At 46.6% G+C, this 26,049-nt stretch overlaps 5 protein-coding genes across 8 annotated transcripts; 4 read left to right on the top strand and 1 right to left on the bottom strand.

The window, feature by feature from the left end:
• Positions 1 to 7,680: 7,680 nt before the first annotated feature.
• On the top strand, positions 7,681 to 9,779 carry LOC4332236 (3-ketoacyl-CoA synthase 1). Its single transcript, XM_015772288.3, has one exon. It carries the CDS (start codon positions 7,806 to 7,808, stop codon positions 9,402 to 9,404), a length of 1,599 nt encoding a protein of 532 aa, XP_015627774.3. The 5' UTR covers positions 7,681 to 7,805; the 3' UTR covers positions 9,405 to 9,779.
• A 3,907-nt stretch (positions 9,780 to 13,686) lies between these two features.
• On the top strand, positions 13,687 to 14,999 carry LOC4332235 (uncharacterized). The gene has a single exon (XM_015773667.3). The coding sequence runs from the start codon at positions 13,801 to 13,803 to the stop codon at positions 14,743 to 14,745; it is 945 nt and encodes a 314-aa protein (XP_015629153.1). The 5' UTR covers positions 13,687 to 13,800; the 3' UTR covers positions 14,746 to 14,999.
• Positions 15,000 to 17,381: 2,382 nt separating this feature from the next.
• LOC4332233 (proline-rich protein 4) lies at positions 17,382 to 18,831 on the top strand. Its single transcript, XM_015776328.3, has 2 exons — positions 17,382 to 17,632; positions 18,046 to 18,831. Exons 1-2 carry the CDS (start codon positions 17,464 to 17,466, stop codon positions 18,630 to 18,632), a joined length of 756 nt encoding a protein of 251 aa, XP_015631814.1. The 5' UTR covers positions 17,382 to 17,463; the 3' UTR covers positions 18,633 to 18,831.
• Positions 18,832 to 19,352: 521 nt separating this feature from the next.
• On the top strand, positions 19,353 to 20,767 carry LOC4332232 (proline-rich protein 2). Its single transcript, XM_015776326.3, has 2 exons — positions 19,353 to 19,615; positions 19,982 to 20,767. The coding sequence occupies exons 1-2, from the start codon at positions 19,450 to 19,452 to the stop codon at positions 20,527 to 20,529; spliced, it is 714 nt and encodes a 237-aa protein (XP_015631812.1). The 5' UTR covers positions 19,353 to 19,449; the 3' UTR covers positions 20,530 to 20,767.
• On the bottom strand, positions 20,636 to 24,922 carry LOC4332231 (probable 4-hydroxy-tetrahydrodipicolinate reductase 2, chloroplastic). Of its 4 annotated transcripts, XR_001544691.3 has the most exons (9): positions 24,681 to 24,922; positions 23,514 to 23,751; positions 22,727 to 22,860; positions 22,541 to 22,615; positions 22,179 to 22,280; positions 21,692 to 21,801; positions 21,534 to 21,621; positions 21,159 to 21,444; positions 20,636 to 20,920 (listed from the first exon to the last, which is right to left on the bottom strand). XR_001544691.3 is itself a non-coding variant. In XM_015776325.3 (8 exons), exons 1-8 carry the CDS (start codon positions 24,840 to 24,842, stop codon positions 21,376 to 21,378), a joined length of 978 nt encoding a protein of 325 aa, XP_015631811.1. In that variant the 5' UTR covers positions 24,843 to 24,922; the 3' UTR covers positions 20,981 to 21,375. The 4 variants fall into 4 exon arrangements, 2 of the variants coding, with proteins under 2 accessions (XP_015631811.1, NP_001389051.1); NR_175002.1 differs by lacking the exon at positions 22,541 to 22,615 and having other exon boundaries at positions 20,639 to 20,920; XM_015776325.3 differs by lacking the exon at positions 20,636 to 20,920 and having other exon boundaries at positions 20,981 to 21,444.
• Positions 24,923 to 26,049: the final 1,127 nt, after the last annotated feature.

Here is a 26,049-nt window from a genome sequence, read left to right as displayed (position 1 = left end):
AACACAACAAGTATTTTCCCCGATTTTGACTGACATGGCGCATACATGACTTCTTTGTTTAGATGTTCATCTCATGTGGTAATAACGTGGCGCTTACGTGACAGTTTGATTAAAATAGCAAAATTGAAAACTAAAAAAAGAAAACAAAATATGTGGGGCCCATATATCAGTGAAACAAGATGATACAAAATAATTGGACTCACATGTCAGTCGGTCCCACTTCCTCCACCTCACCCTTTCTACCTCTATCTCCTCGATCCACCGGTGAACAGGATTTGGAGTTTGAACGGGGCATCCTCAATTTTGCACATTTTATATTTTTTTCCGGAACAAACTATCATGTAAGCGCCAAGTCAATGCTACGTGGGACGAAGACCTATTTAAAGTACGCACGTAGGCGTCCCGCTACCAAAACTTAGATGAATACTGCCAAGGGCATTGGTTTTGTAAGGACGAAAGTTAGACTAGGCACATGAGGGACTTCAAGAGAACTTATTCCTTACAGAGAACCTCGTACAAGCCTGCCAGTACAGATTGGGCTATAGAAAGACCGGTGACTTATTATAGTTGGGCCGGTGAGGTAGGTGTGTTCTTTTGTGAAAAAGTGCACTTTACATCCCTCAACTATGAGTATAGTTTCTGTCGTATGCGTCAATCTATTTTTTCTTTTTGGATAATTTATGCCTCAATCTTAAGAGCTGATTTACCATCCTTGAGGAGAGAGAATAAAGTAATTTGAGCTGTCCATCCAATCAAATCAGAGGGCTAACAGAGTTTGGTTACATGGTGGTAGCGCAAGGTGGGAATGAGGAGGTACCGATTCTCAAGGGTAAGCCGGTAATTGCCGTTGTCTTTCTCGTGCATCGTGCCGTCGTTTCTCAACTCAAGACCTCCCAATTAGGGATTGCAGTCGGGCACCAAGGGTGCCCATGTCCGTGAGGTAATTCATGTCCGCGGACATACCCGCTACTACATGATGGGTAAGGAACATTGTCTATACTTGTCGCCGGTGGGTGTTATGTGCCCGCGGGCATGCCTGTTTACCTGTTATAGTTCAATAAAATTCTCGGCCGGAGGGGAGCTCGGCGCAGTGGAGGTAGGAGGCGGCGACGACCAGAGGTGGGAGGCAGCCAAGCAAGCGGATGGTGGAGGCGCGGCTGGAGGAAGGTGTGGCAGGCTGGCGGTTGACGGTTGGAGGACTTCGACGACCGGAGGTGGGAGCTCGGCGCAGAAGGGGTAGGAGGCGGCGGCGTTCGCAGCTTCCTCGGTTGCTCCTCCCGTGGCGTCTGTGAAAGTCGCCGGCTAGAGGGTGGGGCCACCGGTGACAACTGGTGGGTGGGAGGGTGGTGGCGATTCAATAAAATTCTAGATGGTGGGTGGGAGGGAAGGAAGAAAACCCTAGAATTCTAGATGGTGATTTTTATACTAAGTTGACTGAGGGCCCACATGTCAGTTGGTTTTTGCAGGTAAACAGGCGAAGCGAGCATTGGTAGTCACTACCATGCCCATGCTCGTTTGCTCGTTGGGTACAGGTTTTGACCTAATAAGAAACCCATGGGGTATTAAATGGGGAACAAATCCAACTCTATTAGGATTTTACCCACGGGTGAACGGGCAAATAGGTCAAATTGCCATTTCTACTCCCAATCATCGACTCTGCCATGCCCGCCTTTCGTCTCTGCTTTTCCCCTTCCCTTTCCCCTCCACTTCCATCTCAAATGAATCGTCTCTGCTCCTGTAAGTGGCACCTCCCAGTGTCTGGTACCTCCTAATACCTCTTCAAGAATTGTAAAAATCCTCCAATCTTAAAATCGGATGTGAAGTGTCTCCTAGGCCGTGTTTAGTTCTTTGGCCAAAATTTTTTTTAAGTATACGCAGGCACATTTGAAGTATTAAACGTAGACTAATAACAAAACATATTACAGATTCCGCCTATAAACTGCGAGATGAATTTATCAAGCCTAATTAATCCGTCATTAGCCAATGTTTATTGTAGCATCATATTGTCAAATCATAACGCAATTAGGCTCAAAAGATTCATCTCGCAATTTACATGCAAATTGTGCAATTGGTTCTTTTTTTCGTCCACATTTAATGCTCCATGCATGTATCCAAACATTTGATGTAACATTTTTTGCCAAAAATTTTTGGGATCTAAACACAATGTTAACTTTTAAAATCTGGTATGTCGCACATCAGTTAAAAACCACCCATGCTGCGTTCGTTTCTGTTGCTTGGTAACTCATTTTCTCACATGGAAAACAGAGCGGTTCATTAACACGTGATTAATTAAGTTTTAGCTATTTTTTAAAAAATAGATAATATGATTTTTTAAGCAACTTTCGTATAGAAACTTTTTAAAAAAACACACCATTTAGCAGGTTGGGAACAAAGAGCAACAAACTTTGGCGAATATTGTTGAGGTAAGCCATGACGCTACATATCTGATTTTTATCATTGATGGACATGAATGAAACTCAACCCATACCTGAGAGACGCAAGGTGGATTTTTAGTTTTCTTCTCTTATTCAGAAAACGCCCTAGTATGTCTGGGCCTTTTGGCTGAGTTGCCGAAGTGTTTTTGGATCAGACAGTTTCGTGGGCCACAGCTTGTTATTACTCCAAGTTATAGACGTGGCATGCTTTTTTTTTTCTGCGAACGAACGGCACCAAACATTAGGCAGTTAAAAATGTTCATTTGGACTGAAGCCAAAATATACTAATCAGAGATAAGTTAATTGGCAAAGTCAAATTTATGACGTAGGTATTGTTTTAATAGAGGTGTTTAGTTTGCTACCTATCAAAATTTTGGTAGGGTAGCAATTCAAACCGGCCCAAAATACTCTAAAACAACTCAGCTAGCTGAGAAACCACATCCATGAGCATACCATCAACTAAACACCACCACCACATCCCACCGGGAGTGACATACTAAACTTCATAGCTGTTCTCTGGTACAGTGGTACGTGTAGAATGCACTCGGTTCCTAGCCAACGTACCCTATGCCGTGTCTTCCCAAAAGTTGGCTGTGAACATGTGAGTTAGTGAACAGCTAAACAGTCCCTAACACTGCTTAGCTACTTGGGTTAACAAAACCTGGAGAAACACAAGACAAATTAATTAACAAAAAATGCCTTGTGCTCGTCAAACCCGGGCGTGCCTTGATGACGAACTACATTTGTCTACTCTTTTCGTTTACAACACGACTTGTGCAGAGTGCAGGACTGATTTCTATATTCTTCGATCGATCGGGCCGGGGTCAATAGTTAGGTGACCCACAAGGTCTCAAACGAATGACGTGCAGCAGTGCATGACTGATTACTGCTGGGCAGACAGGCGAGCTGAGCTAAACGTTGAATTAAAGTATCGGAAATTAACAATCTCAACAAGAAACAAAAAAAGAATCGAAGTAATCAAAACCCATCCTACATGACGCAATCATTGATCTGATGACACACGCCCTAGGAAATCTTCTTCAGCACAGTTTTTAGACGACTAGTTGAGGGTTGAATTCATTCTCTTCTTTCCCTCTCGGAAAAGAAGATAAAAGAAATAAAAAACTCTCTTCCACAAATGACACAATCGCTATCGATCAAGTTAGGTGAGCTTACATTGACCTATATATACTGTATAAACCGGATCACTTGCATGCGCGTGCGGCGTGCACCTTGATAAATGGATTACATATCTATCAATCTGAAATTCTGAACCCATCGGGCAAGCAACAGCTAGCGGAAGAACTGAAGAAGTAGCTGCCTTGTGAAACAATCTCCTCTCCATGTCGTGTGTCATGATGAGCGGAGATTTCATCGCCAAACTCGTGCAGCTGAGAGGAGGGGGAGTGGCAGATGAGATCACAATAGTCGGCATGCGCCGCGAGCCTGCCAGAATTGTTCAGGGTCAGGATGGCTAGCTTGAATCGTCCATGATCTGTACAGCAACCGTGCTTCCTTGTTCAGGATTCAGAATGGCTAGCTTGAATCGTCCATGATCTGTAAGTTGATGGTATAAACCAACGAGTTGACCAAAAGAAGATATGGTATAAACAAAATTGTCGGTTTCTAGAAACTAGGTAGTGTCACTGACTAACTGCATGGTATTAATACTTGGTCGCAGCGTCAACTATTTGTTGTCTGAAAACTGGTAGTGTGGTGACGGAATGCCCAAAATCAGAGGCTGTCTGGCTGAATATGCGCGTGTGAATAAACTGTAGTAGGAGTAGTAATATATCCCCCATGGATGAAATCAGTTTCCCAGAACAATAGTACTAGAACTACACACCATTTGGCTGCTGCAATGCACGAGTCGAAGTACTATTGTACTCCTAGTACACCATAGTGGAGTATACAGTACTAACTCCGTTTTTTTAATAGATGACACCGTTAATTTTTTTTCTCACATGTTTGACCATTCGTCTTATTTAAAAAATTTACGTAATTATCATTTATTTTGCTACGAGTTGTTTTATCACTCATAGTATATAAAGTGTGATTTATATCTTATACATTTGTATAAAATTTTTTGAATAAGACGAATAGTTAAATATGTGAGAAAAAGTCAACGGCGTCATCTATTAAAAAACGGAGGGAGGAAATGATTAGGGTTAACTCTCAGAAGCACTAAAGGTGTGACAACTGTGTAAATCCTGTAAACTGCCAACCACTACGACGGATGACTGAATTCGGGCACGGGGTCAAACCGTAGCCTGAAGTCGGTTAGCTGTATTAAATGCTGAACCTTCTTCTCCGGCATCGGGATATCTACAGCTGGATACAACGACGATCCATTCATGAATATACTCTACCTAGATATTCCTGTATCTACTTCTTCCCAATTGTTAAGCTTCTCCTTCGCCGCCGTCTTCTCCTGCCTACTCCCTCCGTCTAAAAAAATAAATCTTGGATTTCCGTGTCCAATATTTAACCGTCCGTCTTATTTAAAAAAATTATAAAAAAAATTAAAAAAATAAATCACGCATAAAGTATTAATCATGTTTTATCATCTAACAATAATGAAAATACTAATTATAAAAAAAAATTATATAAGATGGACAGACAAATATTGGACACGAAAATTTAAGGTTTGTTTTTTTTACTGAGGGATGACAGTACAGAGGAAGTTTCCGCCGGCTTGCTAGGGATTTACAGGGCAGGGGAGACTAGCAACTAGTACTACCCATTCTTTCTTGCATTAAAAGTCCGGCGGTCATCACTATTCACTACTGTAATCACTACTGTGGTGACTGCCTGACTGACTGACACACTGACCACACCCTCATGTGTCCGTGCACAGCCTGCCTGCAGCCGCAGCCACAACTTGGGACACAGGGACGACAGTGCTGCATAATTGAGCTCGCAGCGTCGTCACCGCCGTTTCCTGAAGGTCCAGTTCGAGCTTTGTTATACGGTACGGTACTACGGTCCCCGTTTCTACAGCGCGGCAGACGGCTCCGCACCGCAGTGCTAGCGCCATGCACCGATGCGCGTGTGCATTCATACGACCAGCAGCAGCTGCATGCGCGCGCCAGCCGCCAGAGCTCATGCCGCCCTGGACAAACGGGGCGCGCGAAGGAGGCACGCGTTCGATCGTGGGAGTCGCGTGGGGGAGGCTCCGTTTTGCAGCCGTGGTAGCTTACCGGCCAACACCAACCATGGAATTGTACATTGTACGACGTATACAAACAAGCCAGACGCTACACGTACGCTTTGGTCGAGGTTACGGTTACGGTCCACCTAATGCATCTCATCTGACACGTATCGGTTCCTATCTACTCTGTCCATCTGTACACGATAAAATATTAATAATATTTTGTGCTTGACTAACTTTTTAATTTTCTATAAAATTTTTAAATAAGACAGACAAACAACGTTGGATAAAGAGAAACCCAAAAATTAAGCTTTTATGGGGTGGAGGAAATATATATTTCTATGCTTTGGAGCAGTATTACTAAGGCTCTCTTTTCATTTGGTCACTACTCCCTATCGATCTGATAGAGCTAACCAACCACTAACGGACAATTGTATTTACTCACAAATAGGTATCTATAGTCTAATAGTATTGGGACATTCGTATTTATTTACACTAGTACGACGACCTTTCTGGTACTCTCTGAACAAAATATAACTGTTATAGTTTCTTTAGTAGAGATTAATGTTAGAAATAAAAGAATTTGGTGTCCGTCGATAAATATAGAATAAATGGATGTGGGAGAGTATACGATGATAAAATGGAATAAATTTAAATATCATTTTTTATGTGATAAATAGTCCGATGGACAGTGTTAGAAATTCTTAAATTATGAAAAAGGATTTAAATCTTAAAAAACTTATATTTTAGGGATAATCCATATAACATTCGACTGGAAATTATCATCAAAATCAGTCAAATGTAATTACAATATAATTGCAATATAGTTTTAATGATTACATTTTTTTTATTACACAGTAATTATATATGCAACTAGCATGCAAATATGCAATTATAGGATAAATGGGATGTAAGTTGACATCAAGTCATAAAAACCATAGTAACCTAGTGGGAAAGTCATGCGCCCGCATCCCATCAGGTCACAGGATTCCTTTTGTCTTTTTCTTAGAAAGCGCGGATCTTGATGCGTATCAAATGGCTAGCACGAATCTAAAACACATCCAATAGTCTACAAAGTGAAAGATTTAACCATCAAATTTCTGTCAACAAACAGTTAATAATTTCGTATATTTAAAAATGGAGGGATGTTCATTCTGCAAGTAGCACGCAGCTGATAGACTCGCGGGAAGAAACCTGTCACGCGTCCCAACCAACAAAATTACATAATTACATACGAAAAGGGCTCCCGTTCGCAACAAGCAACCGCATGATAGTGTGGCACAACAAATCGTTTGTACAATTTTCTTCTCCATTGCGATCTGCATTAATTCTAATCGACGGAGAGGAATTGGAAACGAAAATATACGAGCATGGAAGGCACCTAGATCGTGTAACTGAGGCGAGCTGACCTGGCTTGTTTTCCGACCACAACATCAACGTTTTAGCGCGGATCCGTTGGGCTTCGGCTTCGGCTTCGCTTGCTCGCTGCTGCTGCCAGGCGGATCCTCTACGCATCCACCTGTGCCTCCTTTAATTCTAAGTGGTTGAGCGCCCCAGTAACCACCACCATTTAATTGGGCCACCCTCCCCACCCGTCTCTCATTTGCCCACTTCTACCGTGCGGGTCCCACACTGGCATCCATGCTCCCCTCCTCTCTCTCGAGCCAGTGCCATGCTGAAATTTCTGTTTATCCAACATGGCAACATGAATAGCTCAATGGCAAGGCAAACACGACCTTGGCCTTGGCTGTAACTGTGGCTAGGATGCCGAGTCAGACACACGGTGGATTTTCATTTTATATGTTTTTATGCGAAAACAGTTTTTTTGAACTTATGTATGCGATGCGTTACGAGAGATGCGATTTTTCAAATGCGTTCACACCCAGTTACTGACGTGGCATACGAATCGAGAGGATGAAATTGTGGGTTTTGGTCATCTGTGGATCGGAATCGGAACGGATGATGATAACTTTTATGGTTTTGGCCGTCTGGGGATCGGAATCGGAACGGACGGTCGCGCCTGTTAGAAATGATCGAGTCGCGATTGGTCTCGGAGATCCCTATATAACGACCAGGTGCCCGCCTGGGAAAGTCACGCGTCCCGCTCTAGTGCTTTAGCCTTTTCCATTCACGCCAAAGGCAACCTCGAGTTCAGCTCGGTACGTGTCGGGGAGAGTCAAGAGAAAGAGAAAGAGAGGGCTAGCTTAGCTGTGAGCTCCATGGAGGCGGCTGTCATGGAGCGGGAGCGGCTCACGGCGGAGATGGCGTTCCGCGACGACGCGCGGGCGGCCGGGGGGGAGTGGGCGCCGAGCATCGTGATCAAGATCCGGCGCCGCCTCCCGGACTTCGCGCGGTCCGTGAACCTCAAGTACGTCAAGCTCGGGATCCGGCACGGCGGCAGCGTCACGTCGTACCTGCCCATGCTGTGCGTGCCGCTGCTCGCCTCCGCCGCCTACTCCTTCGTCCGCCTCGACGTCATCTACCGCTCCATCGACCTGCTCACCTGCGTCGCCTGGCTCGGGACCGCCGTGCTGCTGCTCACCGTCTACTACTTCAAGCGCCCGCGCCCGGTGTACCTCGTCGAGTTCGCCTGCTACAAGCCGGACGACCAGCACAAGATCTCCAAGGAAGGCTTCCTCGAGATGACCGAGAGCACCGGCTGCTTCAATGACGCCGCGCTCGACTTCCAGACCAAGATCACCAATCGCTCCGCGCTCGGCGACGAGACGTACCTCCCTCCCGGCGTCCAGGCGCGGCCGCCGAGGCTCAACATGGCCGAGGCGAGGATGGAGGCCGAGGCCGTCATGTTCGGGTGCCTCGACGCGCTCTTCGAGTCCACCGGGATCAACCCGAAACGCGACGTGGGCATCCTCATCGTCAACTGCAGCCTCTTCAACCCGACGCCGTCGCTGTCGTCGATGATCATCAACCACTACGAGATGCGGGCGGACGTCAAGTCGTTCAACCTCGGCGGCATGGGGTGCAGCGCCGGCCTCATCGCCATCGACCTCGCCAAGGACATGCTCCAGGCGAACCCCAACTCGTACGCGGTCGTCCTCAGCACGGAGAACATCACCCTCAACTGGTACTTCGGTAACGACCGCTCGATGCTCCTTTCGAATTGCATCTTCCGTATGGGCGGCGCGGCGGCGCTGCTCTCGAACCGCCGCGCCGACGCCGGCCGCGCCAAGTACCGGTTGCTGCACACCGTGCGGACGCACAAGGGCGCCACCGACGAGTGCTTCAACTGCGTGTACCAGCGCGAGGACGAGGACGGGAAGGTCGGGGTGTCGCTGGCGCGGGAGCTCATGGCGGTGGCCGGCGACGCGCTCAAGACCAACATCACCACGCTGGGGCCCCTCGTCCTCCCGCTCACCGAGCAGCTCAAGTTCCTCAAGTCCCTGATGATGCGCCGCGTGTTCCGCGTCAAGGGCGTGCGCCCCTACATCCCGGACTTCCGCCGCGCGTTCGAGCACTTCTGCGTGCACGCCGGCGGCCGCGCCGTGCTGGAGGAGGTGCAGCGCAGCCTCAGCCTGGAGGACAGGGACATGGAGCCGAGCAAGTGCTCGCTGCACCGGTTCGGCAACACCAGCAGCAGCTCGCTGTGGTACGAGCTGGCGTACGCCGAGGCCAAGGGCCGCGTCCAGCGCGGCAACCGCGTGTGGCAGATCGGCTTCGGCTCGGGGTTCAAGTGCAACAGCGCGGTCTGGCGCGCGCTCCGCGACGTGCCGGCCGTGTCGCCGCCGCCGAAGGGGAAGAAGAGCTGCAACCCCTGGGTGGACTGCGTCGCCAAGTACCCGCCCAAGGCGTACGTTTGACGGTTACGTTTTCGTGACCTCGCACAAATTGTATGATTCATTTCTCCTCACCAAAACACACAAAAAAAAGAGGGCATATGCTGGGGAAGACTTTTTTTTTTTGTCGTTTTTTCTTCTTCGCATAGGTTTGCTGTAGACATTGCCGGTTATTGGAATTCAGGGATTTATACGGCGAATTGAATTCCAAAAGCTAGCAGTGCCATTCTTTTCAGTTTTTGTACTAGCAGCATTTGTTTTACACATCCTGGCCTTCTAGAAGTTGGGGGGAAACAGAATGGAGGACATCACAACATGCCATACTACATATGACTAGAGAACAATATTGCCAAGTGTAAATTATAAACGAGAAATCAATGTTACACGTTGTTTGTGTAAGATTCTGAATTTATGTTCAATGCTAGTAGGTATCAGATTAATTGTCTATGCAACACTACATCCAGCTACTTGAATCACGGTCGTTTGATGGTTACACGTGGTTATGGTTACACGTGGTTACCGTGAGGTATACCATGGTTTTAAAAACGGAGAATGATACTGTACGGGACAATCGTGATAACTGTACGGTTTCGTAAACTGAAATTAGATAAGAAATGCCTGAGATTTGGTGATCATGCAGCCAGATAAGGACGAATTAGGAGGGTGTGCGTGCGTGCTAATCGGTGTAAACGTGCAAGGAAGGTTCACGAGGGAAATCCGTATTAAAGCATTATTTTGGTTTATGTTCTCGTTTGATATAAACACGAACAGTTCAGGCTTGCATATGCATGTGCTTGATTCATGTTAGGTGGTGGTAGCTTGAGTTCGATTGACTTGCTAATTAGTTTGGCTATCTGTAGCTCACCAAATTGCTTGCAAGGTGCAGCGTCTAATCCATTTTGCATGACTATAACACAGCGTTCGTCTGACTTTCTGCATGAGAAGCATGACAACTGTGCAACCATGATTACTTGAATAGTGTTTGTATATATACTCTATAAAAACAAGAAGAAATTAAAGGCACTGTTTCGGCACTATGACAATTCAGTTTGAACACCATGGCTATCAGGCTATCTGATCAACAGTTCAACATAGTACAACAGTACATAAACTGGTCTAAAAACACACAGTACAGGAGTTAAACGAAGAATTAAATTTGATTAACTAAAGTTTTAGAGATCCAACTTTTTTGCGCATGTTTTTATAGTCCTGGGCAACTTTACAACCACACTAACTGATCTATTTATTGGAACAGATATATAGCAGCAAGGTTGCGATCTCTGTGAACTTGAATTTTATTTATTTATTGCAGCATTTGATCCTCTCCATGATTCTGGGCCTATCAAATATCAATTCAAAACCTGTTGCATGCATATATCTGTCAGAATTACAGATTAATCAGAAAGCTACGAAATCCATATTAACCTACATCCTGTAAGGTCATCAAGATAACGGACAAAATAGAACCATGCTAATATACACCTGACCCTGAAAAATATCTCTTTTTTAAGTGAGCGAAGCACGTGGCGCCGTCGTTGACAACGTACTACCTCCAGTCTCGATCCAGCGACAATCAGACACAGAAATCGCCGTTAGCCTCATTCATGACTAAAGTTAACCATCAACCGCAAACGGCGAAAATGAGAAAGGACACGGACGTTTTCAAAGTCAGAACAGTGAGAAAGGTGACCGAATTTAACATGCCTCTAACTCCCAACCATATCCACTTTCTCCATAAACGCATGACAAGATCAAAACGATGGCAGGCCATCCTTCAATGGTTTTTTTTTTTTTGGTTGTTGTTGTTCGAAAGTTCTGGCAGGTTATATATCCTTCTCCGCTGCCTGATTGGCTGGTTTGGACCCAGAGTCCAGACGAGTCTAAACGCGACGTTACGTCCTGACCGTGCCACGGCACCAAACGGCGCCGGTGAGATCGCGGCATTCATTGGGCGGCGGCCGCGGCTTCGTGTGAGGTGTGACGGCTAGCCACGGGCGATTGCAAATTGGCGGGGGCGACGCCGCCGGTCGGCCGCGCCAGCCACCCAACCAACCTTGACGTTGCCGGGTGCACCGGTGCAGCCAGCGACGCCAGATTTGCGATTTTTTTTTCTATCTCGTGGTGCGCGTGTGCCGTGTGCCTATTGTGCTCTATGTTCGTTCGGCTCGCGACTGATGTCCGTTCTGTGTGCTGTTTTTTCCAGCCTAGCCTACGCAGGGACTTTTCTCGATCGGCGCACGTTATACGGTGTTGGGGCCAAGCCCAATCTGATTCCCTGAGGACCTTGCCTACCTGGGAATAAGTTCATTTGAGATCCCTTAACTTTACACCGAGTTTCTTCGTCCTTAATCACAATACCACATACAACAAATCCCTCAACTATTAAAACCGGTGCATACGAGGTCCCTCGGTGGTTTAGATGGTGGTTTTAGCTGACACGACGCCTACGTGACTGGTTTGACTTGGTCCTCGCCCTACTTGACGGTGATTGGCACGGGAAGTAAAATACAACAAGTAAAAATAAGAAGTGTGGAGCCAGCATGTCAATCAGACAAAAGAAAAAAAAAATGGATCCCGCCATTCTTTCTATCTCCAGTTCTCCATCGCACCATCGTCTTTCTCCCTTATCCTTCCCGACCATCCTTAATTCTTCTTTGAGCTATCTCGCTGGCCGACGAGCACGCACGGAGAGGGTGAAGGGCGGGGAAGCCAACGAGCGGGACGGGAGGCCAGCGAGCGTGCATGGAAAGGGAGTAGTAGGGTTGTCCGACGAGCTTGCACGGAGAGGGGGAGGTAGGTGAGCTTGCACGGAGAGGGAGGAGACTGGGAGGCCTTGGCCCATCGATCTCTCTATCCTGTTGGCCTCAAATTCCCGCGTCTTCACCTGCCACGCCGCCCGTAGTCTCCATCCCCACAACAGCAACAACGTCGGCGTCCGTCCTACTGCTTCTGCGCACCCTCAGTGAGCACCCATGGGCACATCCTCTTTCCCATCTCTCCCGAGCACAGCCGCGGTGGCGAGACGGGAACGAAGGTCCCTATACCTACCTCCTCGCGGCAATCGAGTTTGGTGACATCGCGGTCGTCGCCTAGCTCCTCACCGCCGACCACCGGGCACCGCCCCGCTGGATACTTGGAGTCCTGGACAGAGGCCGCCGCCTTGCTAGAGTCTTGGACAGAGATGGAGAAGAGGGTGAGAGAAGATGAAGATGAAGTTGTATCACTGACATATGGGCCCCACTTTATTTAATTAATTTTTAGTTTACTTGACATGTGAGCCTCACAATTTTTTTCCTGGATCAAACTACCACGTAGGACAAAGATCTAGTCAATCCAGCCACGTAGGCGCTATGTCAGCCGAAACCGTTGAGGGACCTCGTTTACACTGGTTTTGACAGTTGAGGAACCCGTTATATCTGGTATTGCGGTGCAGGGATGAAAATTGAACTCGGGTAAAGTTAAGGGACCTCAAATGAACTTATTCGGCCTACCTGAGCGTGTGAAATTTGCTGGCCCTGTTATAAGACCCACAAGATTGTTTATTTTCTTTTGCTTCTCTTGAAGTACGTCACGTTTCCACTTGGTACTTTCAGAGTTCATCCAGCGTTTGCCTTTAGAAGATCGATGCAACTCGTCCAACTTCGGTGGAGTGGTTCGGTGGAAATATGAAGATTTTAATAAATAAATAAATAAAATGAAGTTGACCTGTCACCTGTATGAGAGTCCATGTTGTATTGCGAATAGGAATTTGAGGAAACAATAATTTCTGACGTGGCAAAAAAAAATGGCACATAGGTTGTGCACGATAGCCATATTAGGCTATCAGTACATTACACTGACTCGAAGTACCGTGCATACATATGTGACTTTCAGTCACGGCATCGATCAACTTCAGGTTCAATTGTTCAAAACTGGCAGAAAGAACGAGAACTGATCATTTATAGGCCTACACAAACGAATCGGCTGTGTGCATCTTAGTTATGCAGAGGCCGGAAGTGTTCTCAGAATAATTGTATTATCTCGATATAATTGACTGAGTTCGATAAAAGCTTCCATTATCTAAAAAACAAACGCGTAAACCAAAACTGCCGGTTGCCATGTTTAATTTGTCCACGCTAAGCTTGTCAGACATAACAAGACTCTTTTCTCGCCTTGTTATTTCCTAATCCCCCACTGACACATTGGAGCTGGTGGCCTCAACCACTCTGATTCAACGCGCGTGTTGCCTTTACACTCTCAGCACGTACTACCACTCCATTCCCAAGCCCCCCTATAAAACGCAACGCACCATCTCATGCACAATCACACAAAGCCCAATCAGAAATCACAAAGCACAACAAAACCTCATTGCATCTAGCTAGCTTTTCTGTCTCCTGAATTTCTGATCAGCCAGCGAAAACCCAACGCAAGCTTGGTCACCATGGGGTTTGCTTCCTGCGTCGCCGTATGCCTCGCGTTCGCCGTTCTCCTCCCTTGGCACGCCACGGCGACGTCGCCGACGGGCACGATACAGCGGGAGACGAAGCAGCAGATCCTGGCCAGCATCCCGCCGCACTGGCAGGAGAACCCGGTGCTGTTCCTGACGTCGCCGTCGGGCAAGTACACGGCGTACTTCCTGCGCAGCCAGACCGCGCCGGGCGCCGGCGGCCTCGGCGCCGACTTCTGCTACGTGGAGGTGCTCGACACCTCGGATCCCGGCGCGGAGGGGCGGAGCGTGTGGGAGTCGGAGTGCCTGGCGGTGAGCACCGTGAACACGTGCTCGCTCGTGTTCTCGTGGAAAGGGCTGGAGGTGTTCGACGGGAGCAACTCGGTGTGGCACACCCACGACACGCAGTCCGACAGCCAGAACTTCCTCGAGACGCTGGAGCTGGTGGACGAGGGCGACATGCGCATCCTCGACAAGGGCGGCGAGCTGGCGTGGAAGGCCAGCGACGAGCCGCGCGCCGCGCAGCACTGCGGGATGCCAGGCTCCCCCGGTCTCGCCTCGGCGTTCCCGCCGTTCGCCCAGCCGATCGGCCACGGCAGCAGCGACCTGCCGTTCGGGTTCGGGAACGGTGACCACGTCGCTGGCAACGGCATCGGCGGCGGCGCCGTGGCGCAGCCGGAGCTCCCCGTGGCGCCAGTGCCGCAGCCGGAGCTTCCGTTGGCGCCGGTGCCGCAGGAGGCTGATCTCGGTGGCGCCGCCGGGGTGGAGCCGCAGGGACAGGGCGTGGGGCAGACGTCGTTCGGATTCGGCGCCCAGCCGCTGGTGGACAACAGCCCGTACGACAGCGGCGCATGGAAGCAGGTGGGCGGATGCAGCCTCACCGCCATCGGAGTTGGCTTCATTCTCAACGTCGCCATTGCCATGGGCTTGGGCCACTGAAATACTGAATTCGGAGAATTCGAGGGCATATATGGTAGCTTCGGTGCTTGGATGATCACGTACAGTTACGTAGTGGTTTCTTTGAAATTAATGGTGATTTAACTCTGGCACAAGAAGCCAGCGGATGTGCGTGCTGTGTGTACTGGTGTGTTGCAGGTGGTGCTTTTTCTGGGTGTTTGGTTGTATTAGTATCGTGTTTGGAAATTGCAAATTGTAATTGTTTAAACCTTTTCTAATGGTTTTGTTTCATTTTATTAGCTTTCTTGTTGGCTCCTGCTCCACCATTTTGCATAGCAAATTTGCCGTGGATAGCTATGATTGGACATGGAGTAGCTATAAAAATCAATGCATAGCAAATTGTAAAAATTTATGCGCCAAGCTATGCCAGAAAATATGCCTATCATTTCGAGCAAATCTCACACTTAATTAGTATGTGTTATGACAAATTAAATTTTAACGGGTGAATAGCTAATATGGTGTAACGACCCGCCTCTCCCAGGCCGGGCCCACTTACATCTGGTAGCTTTTATAGGTCATAGACTGCCCTCACAGACCAACACATGTCTTTTCTGCAACACTTTGTCCTCACTCGTGTGCACTCGGGAAGAATTTCTCGGTCGGTCACCCATCCCAAATTGCTCCAGGCCAAGCACGCTTAACCCTGGAGTTCTTTGGAGATTGGCTTGAAACCGCTGGCAGCTTTCATAGGTCATAGACTGCCCTCACAGACCAACACATGTCTTTTCTGCAACACTTTGTCCCCACTCGTGTGCACCCGGGAAGAATCGCTTAACCCTAGAGTTCTTTGGAGATTGGCTTCCGGAAAAGAAGTTGCAACTTGTTGATATGAGTATTCTATTAATCTTATTAAGCCCTAGGCCGGGATGTTACATATGGTATCTAAAGTTTCTCTTTGGGCTTAGTTAAGTCCTTGAAGTTTCAAATCATCCAAGCAAGTCCTCCAAATTAATCATTTGGGTTAATATAATCCTTAGACCCATAAAAAGTGCCACGTGAGCATGCCAAGTCATCCTCACATGCAGCGGTATAAATGAAATAACCATTCTACCCTTATATACCACATAGAAAAGAAAGAAAAAAAAGAAGATAAATGTTTTCACACGTGTATGATCGTTTTAGAATTGTCACTTACGATTACCGCTGGCCTGTTATTTTTTTTGTTTGTGTTTTTTCTTTCTTTTCTATATGGTATATAAGGGTAGAATGGTTATTACATTCATACCGCTACATGCGATGATGATTTGGCATGCTCACGTGGCACTTTTTTTGGGTCCAAGGACTATATTAACCCAAATGATTAATTTGGAGGATTTGTTTGGATGATTTGAAACCTCAAGGACTAAACTGAGCCCGAAGCGAAACTTCAGGGATATTCACCCAATTCTAACCCTCGTTACTTACATCATAATCGTTTTTTTCCAAAGCAAGCATTGAAATTCCTTATGAGTAGTACTAGTACTGCTATGGTTGCATCAATGAAGGGTGAGAAGGGAAAAACATATCTAAAATGCTTTGGATTATGAGAATGATAAATACCTTAATAAAAAATTAGAATGCTCGAACGATTAGTAAATTGAAATGGGGGGTACTCCCTCTCTTTCATAATGTAAGACTTTCTGTTATTGTCTACATTCATATAGATGTTTATAAATCTAAACACACATATGGATAATGTTAGAAAGTCTTACATTATAAAACGAAGGAAGTATATTCGTGTATTTTTCTATTGAATAAAAAATTCAACAGATAAGAGCATGATGGGCTTTGCAAAACCTGAGTTCAGGCCCACTTAACCCTGCTCGAGGACATTCGATTTCAAGGGGAATAAGTTCACTTTGATTCCCTTACTGAACTTATTCCATTTCTGGGCAGTATCTGATGGATTGTTGGGCTGATCAGCCCACCGAACCATGAGACTAACATGAAAACGGTGGGACGTACGTAATGCTGCCAGGTGGCGTTTACAGTGCTCCGGCTGGGAGTCATGGCAGGCACATGGTTGCTCTAACTAACCTCCTGTCAATTGTATGTCATGCGTAAACCATGCACCGTGCATCGTTTATGAGCCACCTTGACAGAGTGACAGATGAAGCACACCGTCCACATTAGTGAAGAATCAAATGACCGGCTCTCTCTTCACATGCAGAAAGTAGGTCATGAGATGTTAACACAAAAACCAAACTAACTTGAACAAGTTTTGTTCAAAAGAGTAGAGAAAAATGAGAAGAACTTCGAATGCAATCTTGGAAACACAACTATTGAGCATGACCTTATTTGACAACATTTTTTCAGACGAGCTAAATATGTATCGAACCCGCAGCTCCCTGTCGATGCGTACGTGGAATTTTTTCAAGCAGGACACGGCAGTGGGGAAAAAAATCAGGTGTAACTGCATAACAAATCGATAATTGCTAGAAAAAAAATGCTGAGTCACGGATAGAAATGATTAAAACCGGTACTGACAATGCACTAGCAATCCTGCAAACCGGTCTGAAATTTTTCTTCCCCTCGAGCTGTTTCTCATGAACACTGCCCAGTACCTATCCTGCTCTGTTTCACGAGCTCTGCCCGAAACAATGTCACTCACCATCCTATATATACCCATGCAACCCGGCCTCTTCTTCTCATCCATATTCACCATCGGTTTCTTCCTTAGGTTTCTTCTCCTGAGAGGCAGTAGCAGGGGTTCTTCCCATCATGGGGACTCGCTTAGTTCCTCGGGAAACTGCAGCTCTTCTCGGTGCTTTCGTTGCGCTTCTGGCCGTCAGCTTCGGCGCCGTGGCGGCGCCGGCGCCGCTCGTGGTTGGCTCCATCAAGTGCTTGGATTGCTCTCCCGACGACGTCAAAGCTGAGGATGCGTTCAGAGGTATGTGACTGATATTTCTGCTTGTAATATTGGTTTTTGTTACTGCCATGCAAATTTTGGCCTAAAATAATATTTCCATTGTAAGTGGTTATATAGAATTGTGACAGTCTGGATTTTGAGACAAATTAAATTTAAAACTCTGCATACTGGGTCATTTATTATAATCTTGTAAAGTGTATTTATTACTTAACAAATTAAATTAGTTCAACCCACCCAACTCATATGCTGATATGCGTAGTGACTAGTGAATAGTGGTAGTGGATAAAGCAATATGTGGGCTGAAAGCCTGAAACAAGATGTGAAAAAGGCCCAGTATCTTCTACAAAAGCTAACCGGGTAAATTCTAGTTGAAACGGCCCGCGACTATGAATTTGGTCTCCCCTTTGACTGCTTTTGACATGCGCGCGTTGCAGGGCTTCAAGTAGGCATCATGTGCAACTCCGGCGCCGGCGAGGCCTACGAGACGAAGATGCTCAGCGGCCTCGACGAGAACGGCGGCTTCAGCATCCCGCTCGCCGCCGACCTCCTCCGCGACGACGGCGAGCTGGACAAGGACTGCTTCGCACAGCTCCACAGCGCGCCGGAGACGCCGTGCGCCGGACAGACCCCGCCCAGGATCGCCAAGGCCGGGCCTGGCAACGACACCATCGCCGCCGCCGCCGCTGACGCCGCGCCGACCTACCTCGCGGTCTCCGACGACACGTTATTCTCTCCCGTCGCGTGCAAGTGCGGCAAGTACAAGAAGAAGTTCATGTTCGCCCCGCCGCCGCCGCCGCCGCCCAGGCCACCGGCCCCGGAGTACAAGCCCCCGACACCGACACTGACTCCGATTCCGACGCCGGAGCCATCGTACGGGCCACCGGCGCCGAAGCCACCAGCTCCGCCGGTGGAGGACGAGCCGCAGCCGTTCTTCCACAAGCACCCGAAGCTCAAGTTCATGCACAAGAAGAAGCCGTGCCCGCCGCTCGTCGACGTGGACATTCCCCGGCCCAACAACTGAGCTGCACGCGACACGACGCAGCAAAGCTCGATCTAATTAAGGATGCCGTCGAGTCGTTGTAGTTTGTGTTTGTCACGTCGCAGTTTTCGTTAGTGTTTTGTTTGGTTTGGTTCGTGCTGTTTGTGCTGGCATTGCAGTTTCAGACTTTCAGTTCGTTGCTTTGTTTGTGAAATAAAGATTGTGGTCTATTCAGAGGGTATCGATCTCTCTAGCCCAGAGTTCTTAATTCCATCGTCTATGACCCTGGATGTTATACAAATCTAATGGTTAATCAGAAACGCTATCGATACAAATCCAATGATCCAGTACTTGTTACGATCTGAAGAGACACGATTGGCGCCAATAAAGCGATCCTTAATTCCACCGTGTCAACTGGTTTAATGTTGACCGTACTGGTGTACGGCACGCTGCGATTTGGGGGAGCAACAAGACATGGTGGTTCTGGCGATTAATGGCCGTCATCAATGGCTAAATTAGCTTTGCTGCAATGAACATGGAAACTTTCCAAACTTCACCGGAATTTTTCCGAACAATTCTCGAGAGGACGATCGATGCAAAGGGGGAGTTGGCTGGAAAGAGTAGATCTCAAGCAATGACGGCCACATTGATGTGCAATCTGCAAATCCGGCGCCAAATTTACCCGCGCCTTCACTCGTGTGACCTAGTAGTACAGTGTAATTAACGGGCCACGCGCTCCGGTTCGTCCGCGACGCCTACATAAACCTACGAGCCGCGCCACTTCTTGCTCCCCCACCCATCCACAGTGTTTGGTCTTCTTCCTCCTTGATCACTCCGAGCAATTGGTAAGAGTTCCATAATGGAAATCCTACCTCGACAGCTACTGCTCGGTGTCTGCGGCGCCGTCGTGCTGGTGGCCGGCTTGGCGCATGCTGCGTACGCAGGGACAGCGCCGGTCGTGGTCGGCTTGGCCATGTGCTCGGGTTGCACCAGGAAGAACATGAATGCCGAGGCAGCTTTCAAAGGTATACCCATCAATTTGCTCACTGTTAGCTAGCTAGTAGAGGCATAAGGCATTGATGATCTAAATTGCGTGTTTATAAACTGGAAACCAAAATTGATACATGTAGTCAAACGTGTAAGTAGATCCAACACGATGAGTGACTCGAAGACACGATATTTGTTAATAATCCAGCCAAAGCTAAACCCTGGGACACTGATCACAATCGCTCCTCTCCAAACTTGCATAATTATTAGTACGTATTAAAGCATCATCAACCATTAAACGGCTAGAAAGTTCGATTATTACGGCTCCACGAGACCTACCATGTGACTGATTTTGTACACACATTCGACATGAACTCCAACATAATGTGGTTAACATGTGTCAGGTCTTCAAGTGGCTGTCAAGTGCAAGAACAGCAGGGGCGAGTACGACAAAATGGCCGTGGGGAAGGTGGACAAGTCCGGCGCCTTCAGCGTCCCCCTCGCCGCCGACCTCGTCGGCGAGGACGGCGTGCTGAAGCAGGACTGCTTCGCGCGGCTGCACAGCGCGTCGAGCGCGCCCTGCCCGGGGCAGGAGCCCTCCATGATCGTCGCGGCGCAGCAGCCCGGCCACGACGGCGCGAAGACGTTCGTGGCGCTCGCCGGCAAGGTGCACCGGCCGTCGGCGGAATGCGCCTCCGCGTTCCTGTGCGATCCTTTCCACAAGCACCACCACCACATCGTCCTCCACCCGCCCGTGATCGTTCCTCCCAAGCATGACCATGATCACTCGCTCCCGCCAGTCCACGAGCCTCCGGTGACCGTGCCCGACCACAAGCCGGCGCCGGTGACCGTTCCCGATCACAAGCCGCCGTCCACGACGACGCCGGTGTACGCGCCGCCGAAGCCGACCCCGATCTACGGCCCTCCAACCCAGCAGAAGAACAAGCACTAGAAAGTTCGATACGGGCTGTAAACTGAAATGCATGGTAACATTCAGTTTCGCCCCGTCAGGTCATGCGGTTTCTAATTCTACCCAATAAAGTTTGTGAGGACGATGATTAGATTGGCATTGTTGCGTTTCATTAGCTGGGTACGTACTACATAGCATTAGATTCCATGTTGCTATGTATGACTTCTTTGAAGTACAATGTATGTAACGAATATGTTGTCATGATTTGTCTAGCCGCTCACTTACTCTTGGTCAATTATGTTTTGCTCCTCATTGCTTGTCCGTTCAGGCAGCAGCCACTGCAATGAGCAGAATGTGGAGAAACCCTACAGGTACGTACATCCTTGTCACATGTACTCATGGTTGATAGGGAAGGAGGTAGCCCTGTGCATAACTGCATTAAACATGAACGCAATAGCTGTGAGCACATGTTGCAACCACAAACAGAGACACAGACACAGAAAATAGATTTCTACGTCAGGGACGAAAGTTTCAGTCGGATCAACATTTGGAGCTGAAGAATACTTACATCCAAGCACATCTAACAGCTAACCAAATTCGGTTAACTTTTTTAAAGAAAACATTATACAATCGATAGTAACCAAAACGGTGATAAGCGATCATCAACTTACCATGGAGATGTAGGGGCCTAATACTCAATTTTGAAAGCAGTGATCTAGAAGAAACTTTACTGCAATGGGTTGCTTCAAACTGTTCACTGGGAAAGTTTGACTGGAACATCATCTTCTCCACTATGAGATAGCTACTTACTAATTTCATCAGATGATCATGCTATAGTCCAATAGTCCTCCCAGACTAAACATATTGTTCATGCGGACTTCATCAACTTCACCGCATGCTGCCTTCTCTCAAGACATCAATCATATCGTAAATTCTTTTGGAATCATTGGAGCGTACCTAAATTAGGAAGACAGTAAGATAAAACGGAATATCCTTGACAACTAAATGTACAATAAGCAATTGCACAAAGTAATATATCAGTAAACCTTCCTATGCAGAAACATTGCGGCATCAACAGATCCTTCAGCATATATTGAACGGCCACAGACATTGTGCTGGAATTCAAATGAAACACTGATAGGGGAAAACATCTAATTAGTAAACCTGAATATAGGAATCCCATTTTGAGGAGGACAATTATTACCTGTCATCGGGAGAAGTGAGATGGTACAGATGGAATGCATGCCCTTCAATATGTTCTTCAGGGACACCCACCATCTCAAGCTGCTGCTCAGGATCCCTAATCTTAACCATCTGCAAGCATAGGAAGTATAAATCAGCATAAATAAGAGTACACTTTTGCTCTTGGAAATATTTATAACAACTAGCAAAGTGATGCTATTGGCGAAAATGACACCTGCCAACTGCCAACCTCTTCTACCATAAGATCTAAACATCTCCTACATTACTGAATGAAAACCTCACTCAACTGAATGCAGCATGGACAGACACAAACTTTTTTTTGAAAGAAACCAAGGGACCATGAAGATTTGGGCAAATATAGAGTAATAAAATATTTATTACCAGCGAAATTGTCAAGTATTTGAAAGCAAGGACAAGGAGGGTCGGGTGCCAACAATATCTGGTTAATGTGGTTCAGTAAGTGTCGAGCATAAAGGTGTATAGCGTACCCGGTTCATGTCATATGACACACCTAACTTCTCAAAACACGCAATTACAGCTTTAGCTGTACCAGATATGTCCAGCTTGCCAGCTTGATGGGATTCCAAAACCTGCAAATTTCAGAATTCACAATTTGAAAATGGCAAATGACAAACAGAAAATTGTGTGGTAATTATTGAAAATAAGTCCCCGGGCAGATCACCAATTGCAAAGCCAGCAACAAAGATTATGTAGTATATCCTTTCAGGTCTACTTTAAGGCCAACTAAAAGATACATTTCTGCTCCCTAAAGTAGAAGCTTAAATCTTTGCCGGTCACATTTTTTCTGAATCTTGAATTCCTAAAAAGGATATTCAGGGTAGAATTGCACCTCCAAATGATAGCCTGAAAAGGCCCCAGGAAATTGCTCAGCCATAATTTCCATTGCAGCAAGAAATGCAACAACCTGATCAGGAAAGGAAATGATAATATTGCTTGATGCTCTCATCACTTTGAAGTCTAATGATGACAGTGGTACGCTTGATAAAGATATCAGATAGTTCATTTTTTATAATACCTGTTTTCCCATCTGTGGAGATATCAGTGCATAGTTATTTGAATCTTGAACTGATTTATAGAGTAACTGCCTATCTCCACCAGTTGTGCCCATAACAAATGGCAAACCGAGCTTGCAATAGAGCTCAGCATTAGCTGCAAAGGTCAGAAGAATCAGGGCTAAAGACAATCTGAAACTGGAATCAGCAGAAGCACATAAAAACCAAACATCAGCGGTTTCCTTTTTGGTTCTTCCTTGGGCAATGGAGGAAAGGAGACAGTCTTTGTACACAGAAAAATAATAACTATCCTCAAGTCAAGAACCCGAGATTTGATCCAACTCAGCAAACTAGTTTACATATCCTAGGGTTTCACGAACTTGCAAGAAGATTAAATGGAATTTCTGCAAGTACAGTTTCATGACCGCTTATGTCATGGGCTTTAGTCATGGGCTTTAGGCCGATAGATTGGACTATAATAGATGAAGAAACAGGGAATGGTCCTGAACCTAAATGGCGCGACGCTCTCCGTCGCACTGAGAAGGCAGGCCGATGGGCACTAAGATAAATCTTGATCTAATGCCTAATTGACCTAGGATAGGAACCCTCCTTATATAGATGGAGGACTACTCAATCTAATCCTAACAAACCTTATCTAATCCTAACAAACCCTAATCCTATCCAATGGGCCTAGGACGCCCGGCCTAAAGCCCATGACAGCTTAGGACAGACGACAACTTACGCTAAGCATGTTACATGGGCATATGCAAAAAAAGGAGAGCAAAAAAGAACAAAGATAAAGATGTTTACCATTCACAGAGTCAGGTGCTGTGTAGTCCACAACAACAACATCTGGGAATTCATCAATAACAGATGATAGAACATCTTCTCTTGCAGAAGGACCATATATCCGAACATCCGTATGACCAACCCGTACTGTTCTGTCTAGCGTATCTCTACTACTGAATGAAATAGGAACTAGGTGAAGACCACTTGAAGTGACTGCCTCAGCCACAGATAACCCCATTTTACCAGTGCATCCATTCACCTACATAATTGAAGCTTCAATTTGTCAGCCTAGCTGGAGTACAAATTTCAATAGCATTTCTAGCCAAAAGAAAAAGTAAGTGGTTGTTTAAATTTGGCAATGCAGCCAAAATGGTACAAGAGGAACTTTAACTGCTGTAATTAGGATATGTGTAGTGTAGCATTATTAATATGCACAAGTTGAGAAACAGAATCACCCTACAGTTGTGCGTCCTTAAAATAAAAAGGTCTGAATAAATATGCTTCATTTCCTAAAATATGAAGTTTTCTCGTTAAAGAACAAGTAGATGGAAACTGCACAATCTAAAGTACTAATCAAGTTGGCCAACCCTCACCAGTTCACCATAAAGAATTACACATGGAGAGTCTGTTGGGCCAGTAATCAACTACAGTTAGGCATGTGTGACTTCTTTATTCTGTTTGGCAGCTATGCTTATGTTCATTTAATGATTGCATCGCAATTGTCTGATCTCTATCCTTCCAATTGACCTAGATAAATAGCAAAAGCATAAGATACTGTCGAGCAGGCTTATCCTCAAGGATTAAAAAGAAAATTTTTGGACATCTATTACAAGTTACGACCTGCTCTCTGTTTGGTTGGCATCGTATAGTCGTATGAAAATTAAAACGAATACAATGTCAAGTGTGACTTCCAAACAAGCCTCCCTTGCAATAAATAAACTCATATGCCAGTCAGACAGAGGGAGAGGGAGGGGAATACCTCCTCCAAAAAAACTCGATTGTGGCCAAGCCTACTAACTCAATGTGCATCACTTAGACAAGGAGCTGGACGGGGAACGACACGCCACAAGCCTATAACGGAGTTTTCCTACCGTAAACTCCGATTTATCCATAATTAAAGGGAAGCAACCACAGCGGCATTTCATCGAACAACCTATGGACACAAAAAAGGTTCAACATCCAACGTACCAGTATCGGGAAAGAGAACCTCGCCGGCGGCGAAACGGCCTCTACGATGGCGGAAGGCGCCGCCACGCTGACGCGCTGCGGGGTCCCCGCGGCTCCGTGGAGGGTGCGCCGTCTCCGCCACGGTGCGGGCGACAGAGTACAAGGCGGCCGCAACGAGAGCATCCTTTGATCTTGTCGCCGCGGCCTGCGGGGTGGCTACCGGATGCGGATAGGGACGTAGCCAACGAACGATTAGAAAAACCGGTTATCTCGAGCGGACTGGATGGAAGTTATCAGGGGATCGTGTTCACCCGTGAGCCGTCCGATGAGAGAGGACCTGGATGAACGATAGAGGCTGGACGCCTGAAACACGCCGAACTCAGTTCACTATACAGAGACCAGGGTTCAGGGCTTCAGGTAATCAGGTTATCCAGGGCCAAGAATAGCTTTGCCAAAAGCCTAAAAAAGGCTTTGCCAAGTCAATGCCCCCCGCTCCCTCCGTCTAAGTGACGCACAATGAAAAGAGCGTTTCTCTAAGATATTCCAATCTCCCGGTTGATCATGCTCATTCATGATGTATGAGCTGCATTCATACGGGGAGGGATTCTAATTAGTCAAGTGAAAGTCCACTCATCTATTGTATGTTAGCTAAATGGTTATACTTTTTTTTTTAAAAAAAAAGATGACGTATAAAAATAAAAATAACAAATTAAACTTTAACTAATATATGAATATTAGTATACGTATAAAATTTGTTTTTCATAACCTCTGCAAGTTGAATATGAACTTACATATATGTGACGTGATATATTACATACTTATATATACTAATCATTCAGTGGAAAGCTCTATGTCACGCTAAGGAGGGCGAGCTGATAGACCTGTTGACTGAGAAGATGAAAAGGGGTGATCAATGTGTTGAGAGACCAGAGAACTGGGATTGGCTTAAGAGTCTTTGTTTTCCTTTTGCTGCTTTAGCAGGATGTTTAGAGTTTTTGGGTTGTTTCCCCTGCTCCTGGTTGCATTCATACTAATCTACCATGTCAATTATTTTTTTTAAAAAAAAGTTACAATCACTTACTCCAAATACAATAAACGAGTGGGAAATGATCAAAAGAATTTCCCGCATACATCATTGAACTAGTGATCTGTGAACCAAACTTGATGAGAAGTTGAGAACATGACCCATCTTCATAATTCCGGTGTTGAGGCCTCTCCACTCTCCAAGCAAAACGGAGTCATCCCAGTGAAGCAGCCAGCCAAGATGGAGCCAAAGCTGCAGCCTGCAGCAGCCACCATAGAAAAACCTCGAGTTGCACGTCAGACAGCGGGCGCAGCACACAGAAAGAAACGGTTGACCCGGCGCGCGGCCCACGGAGCTCCGGCCTTT

The sequence above is a fragment of the Oryza sativa genome, chromosome 3 (genome assembly GCF_034140825.1).
Source record: "Oryza sativa Japonica Group chromosome 3, ASM3414082v1".
In the NCBI taxonomy this organism is placed as follows: domain Eukaryota; kingdom Viridiplantae; phylum Streptophyta; class Magnoliopsida; order Poales; family Poaceae; genus Oryza; species Oryza sativa.
This window is presented reverse-complemented; position numbering and strand designations above follow the sequence as displayed.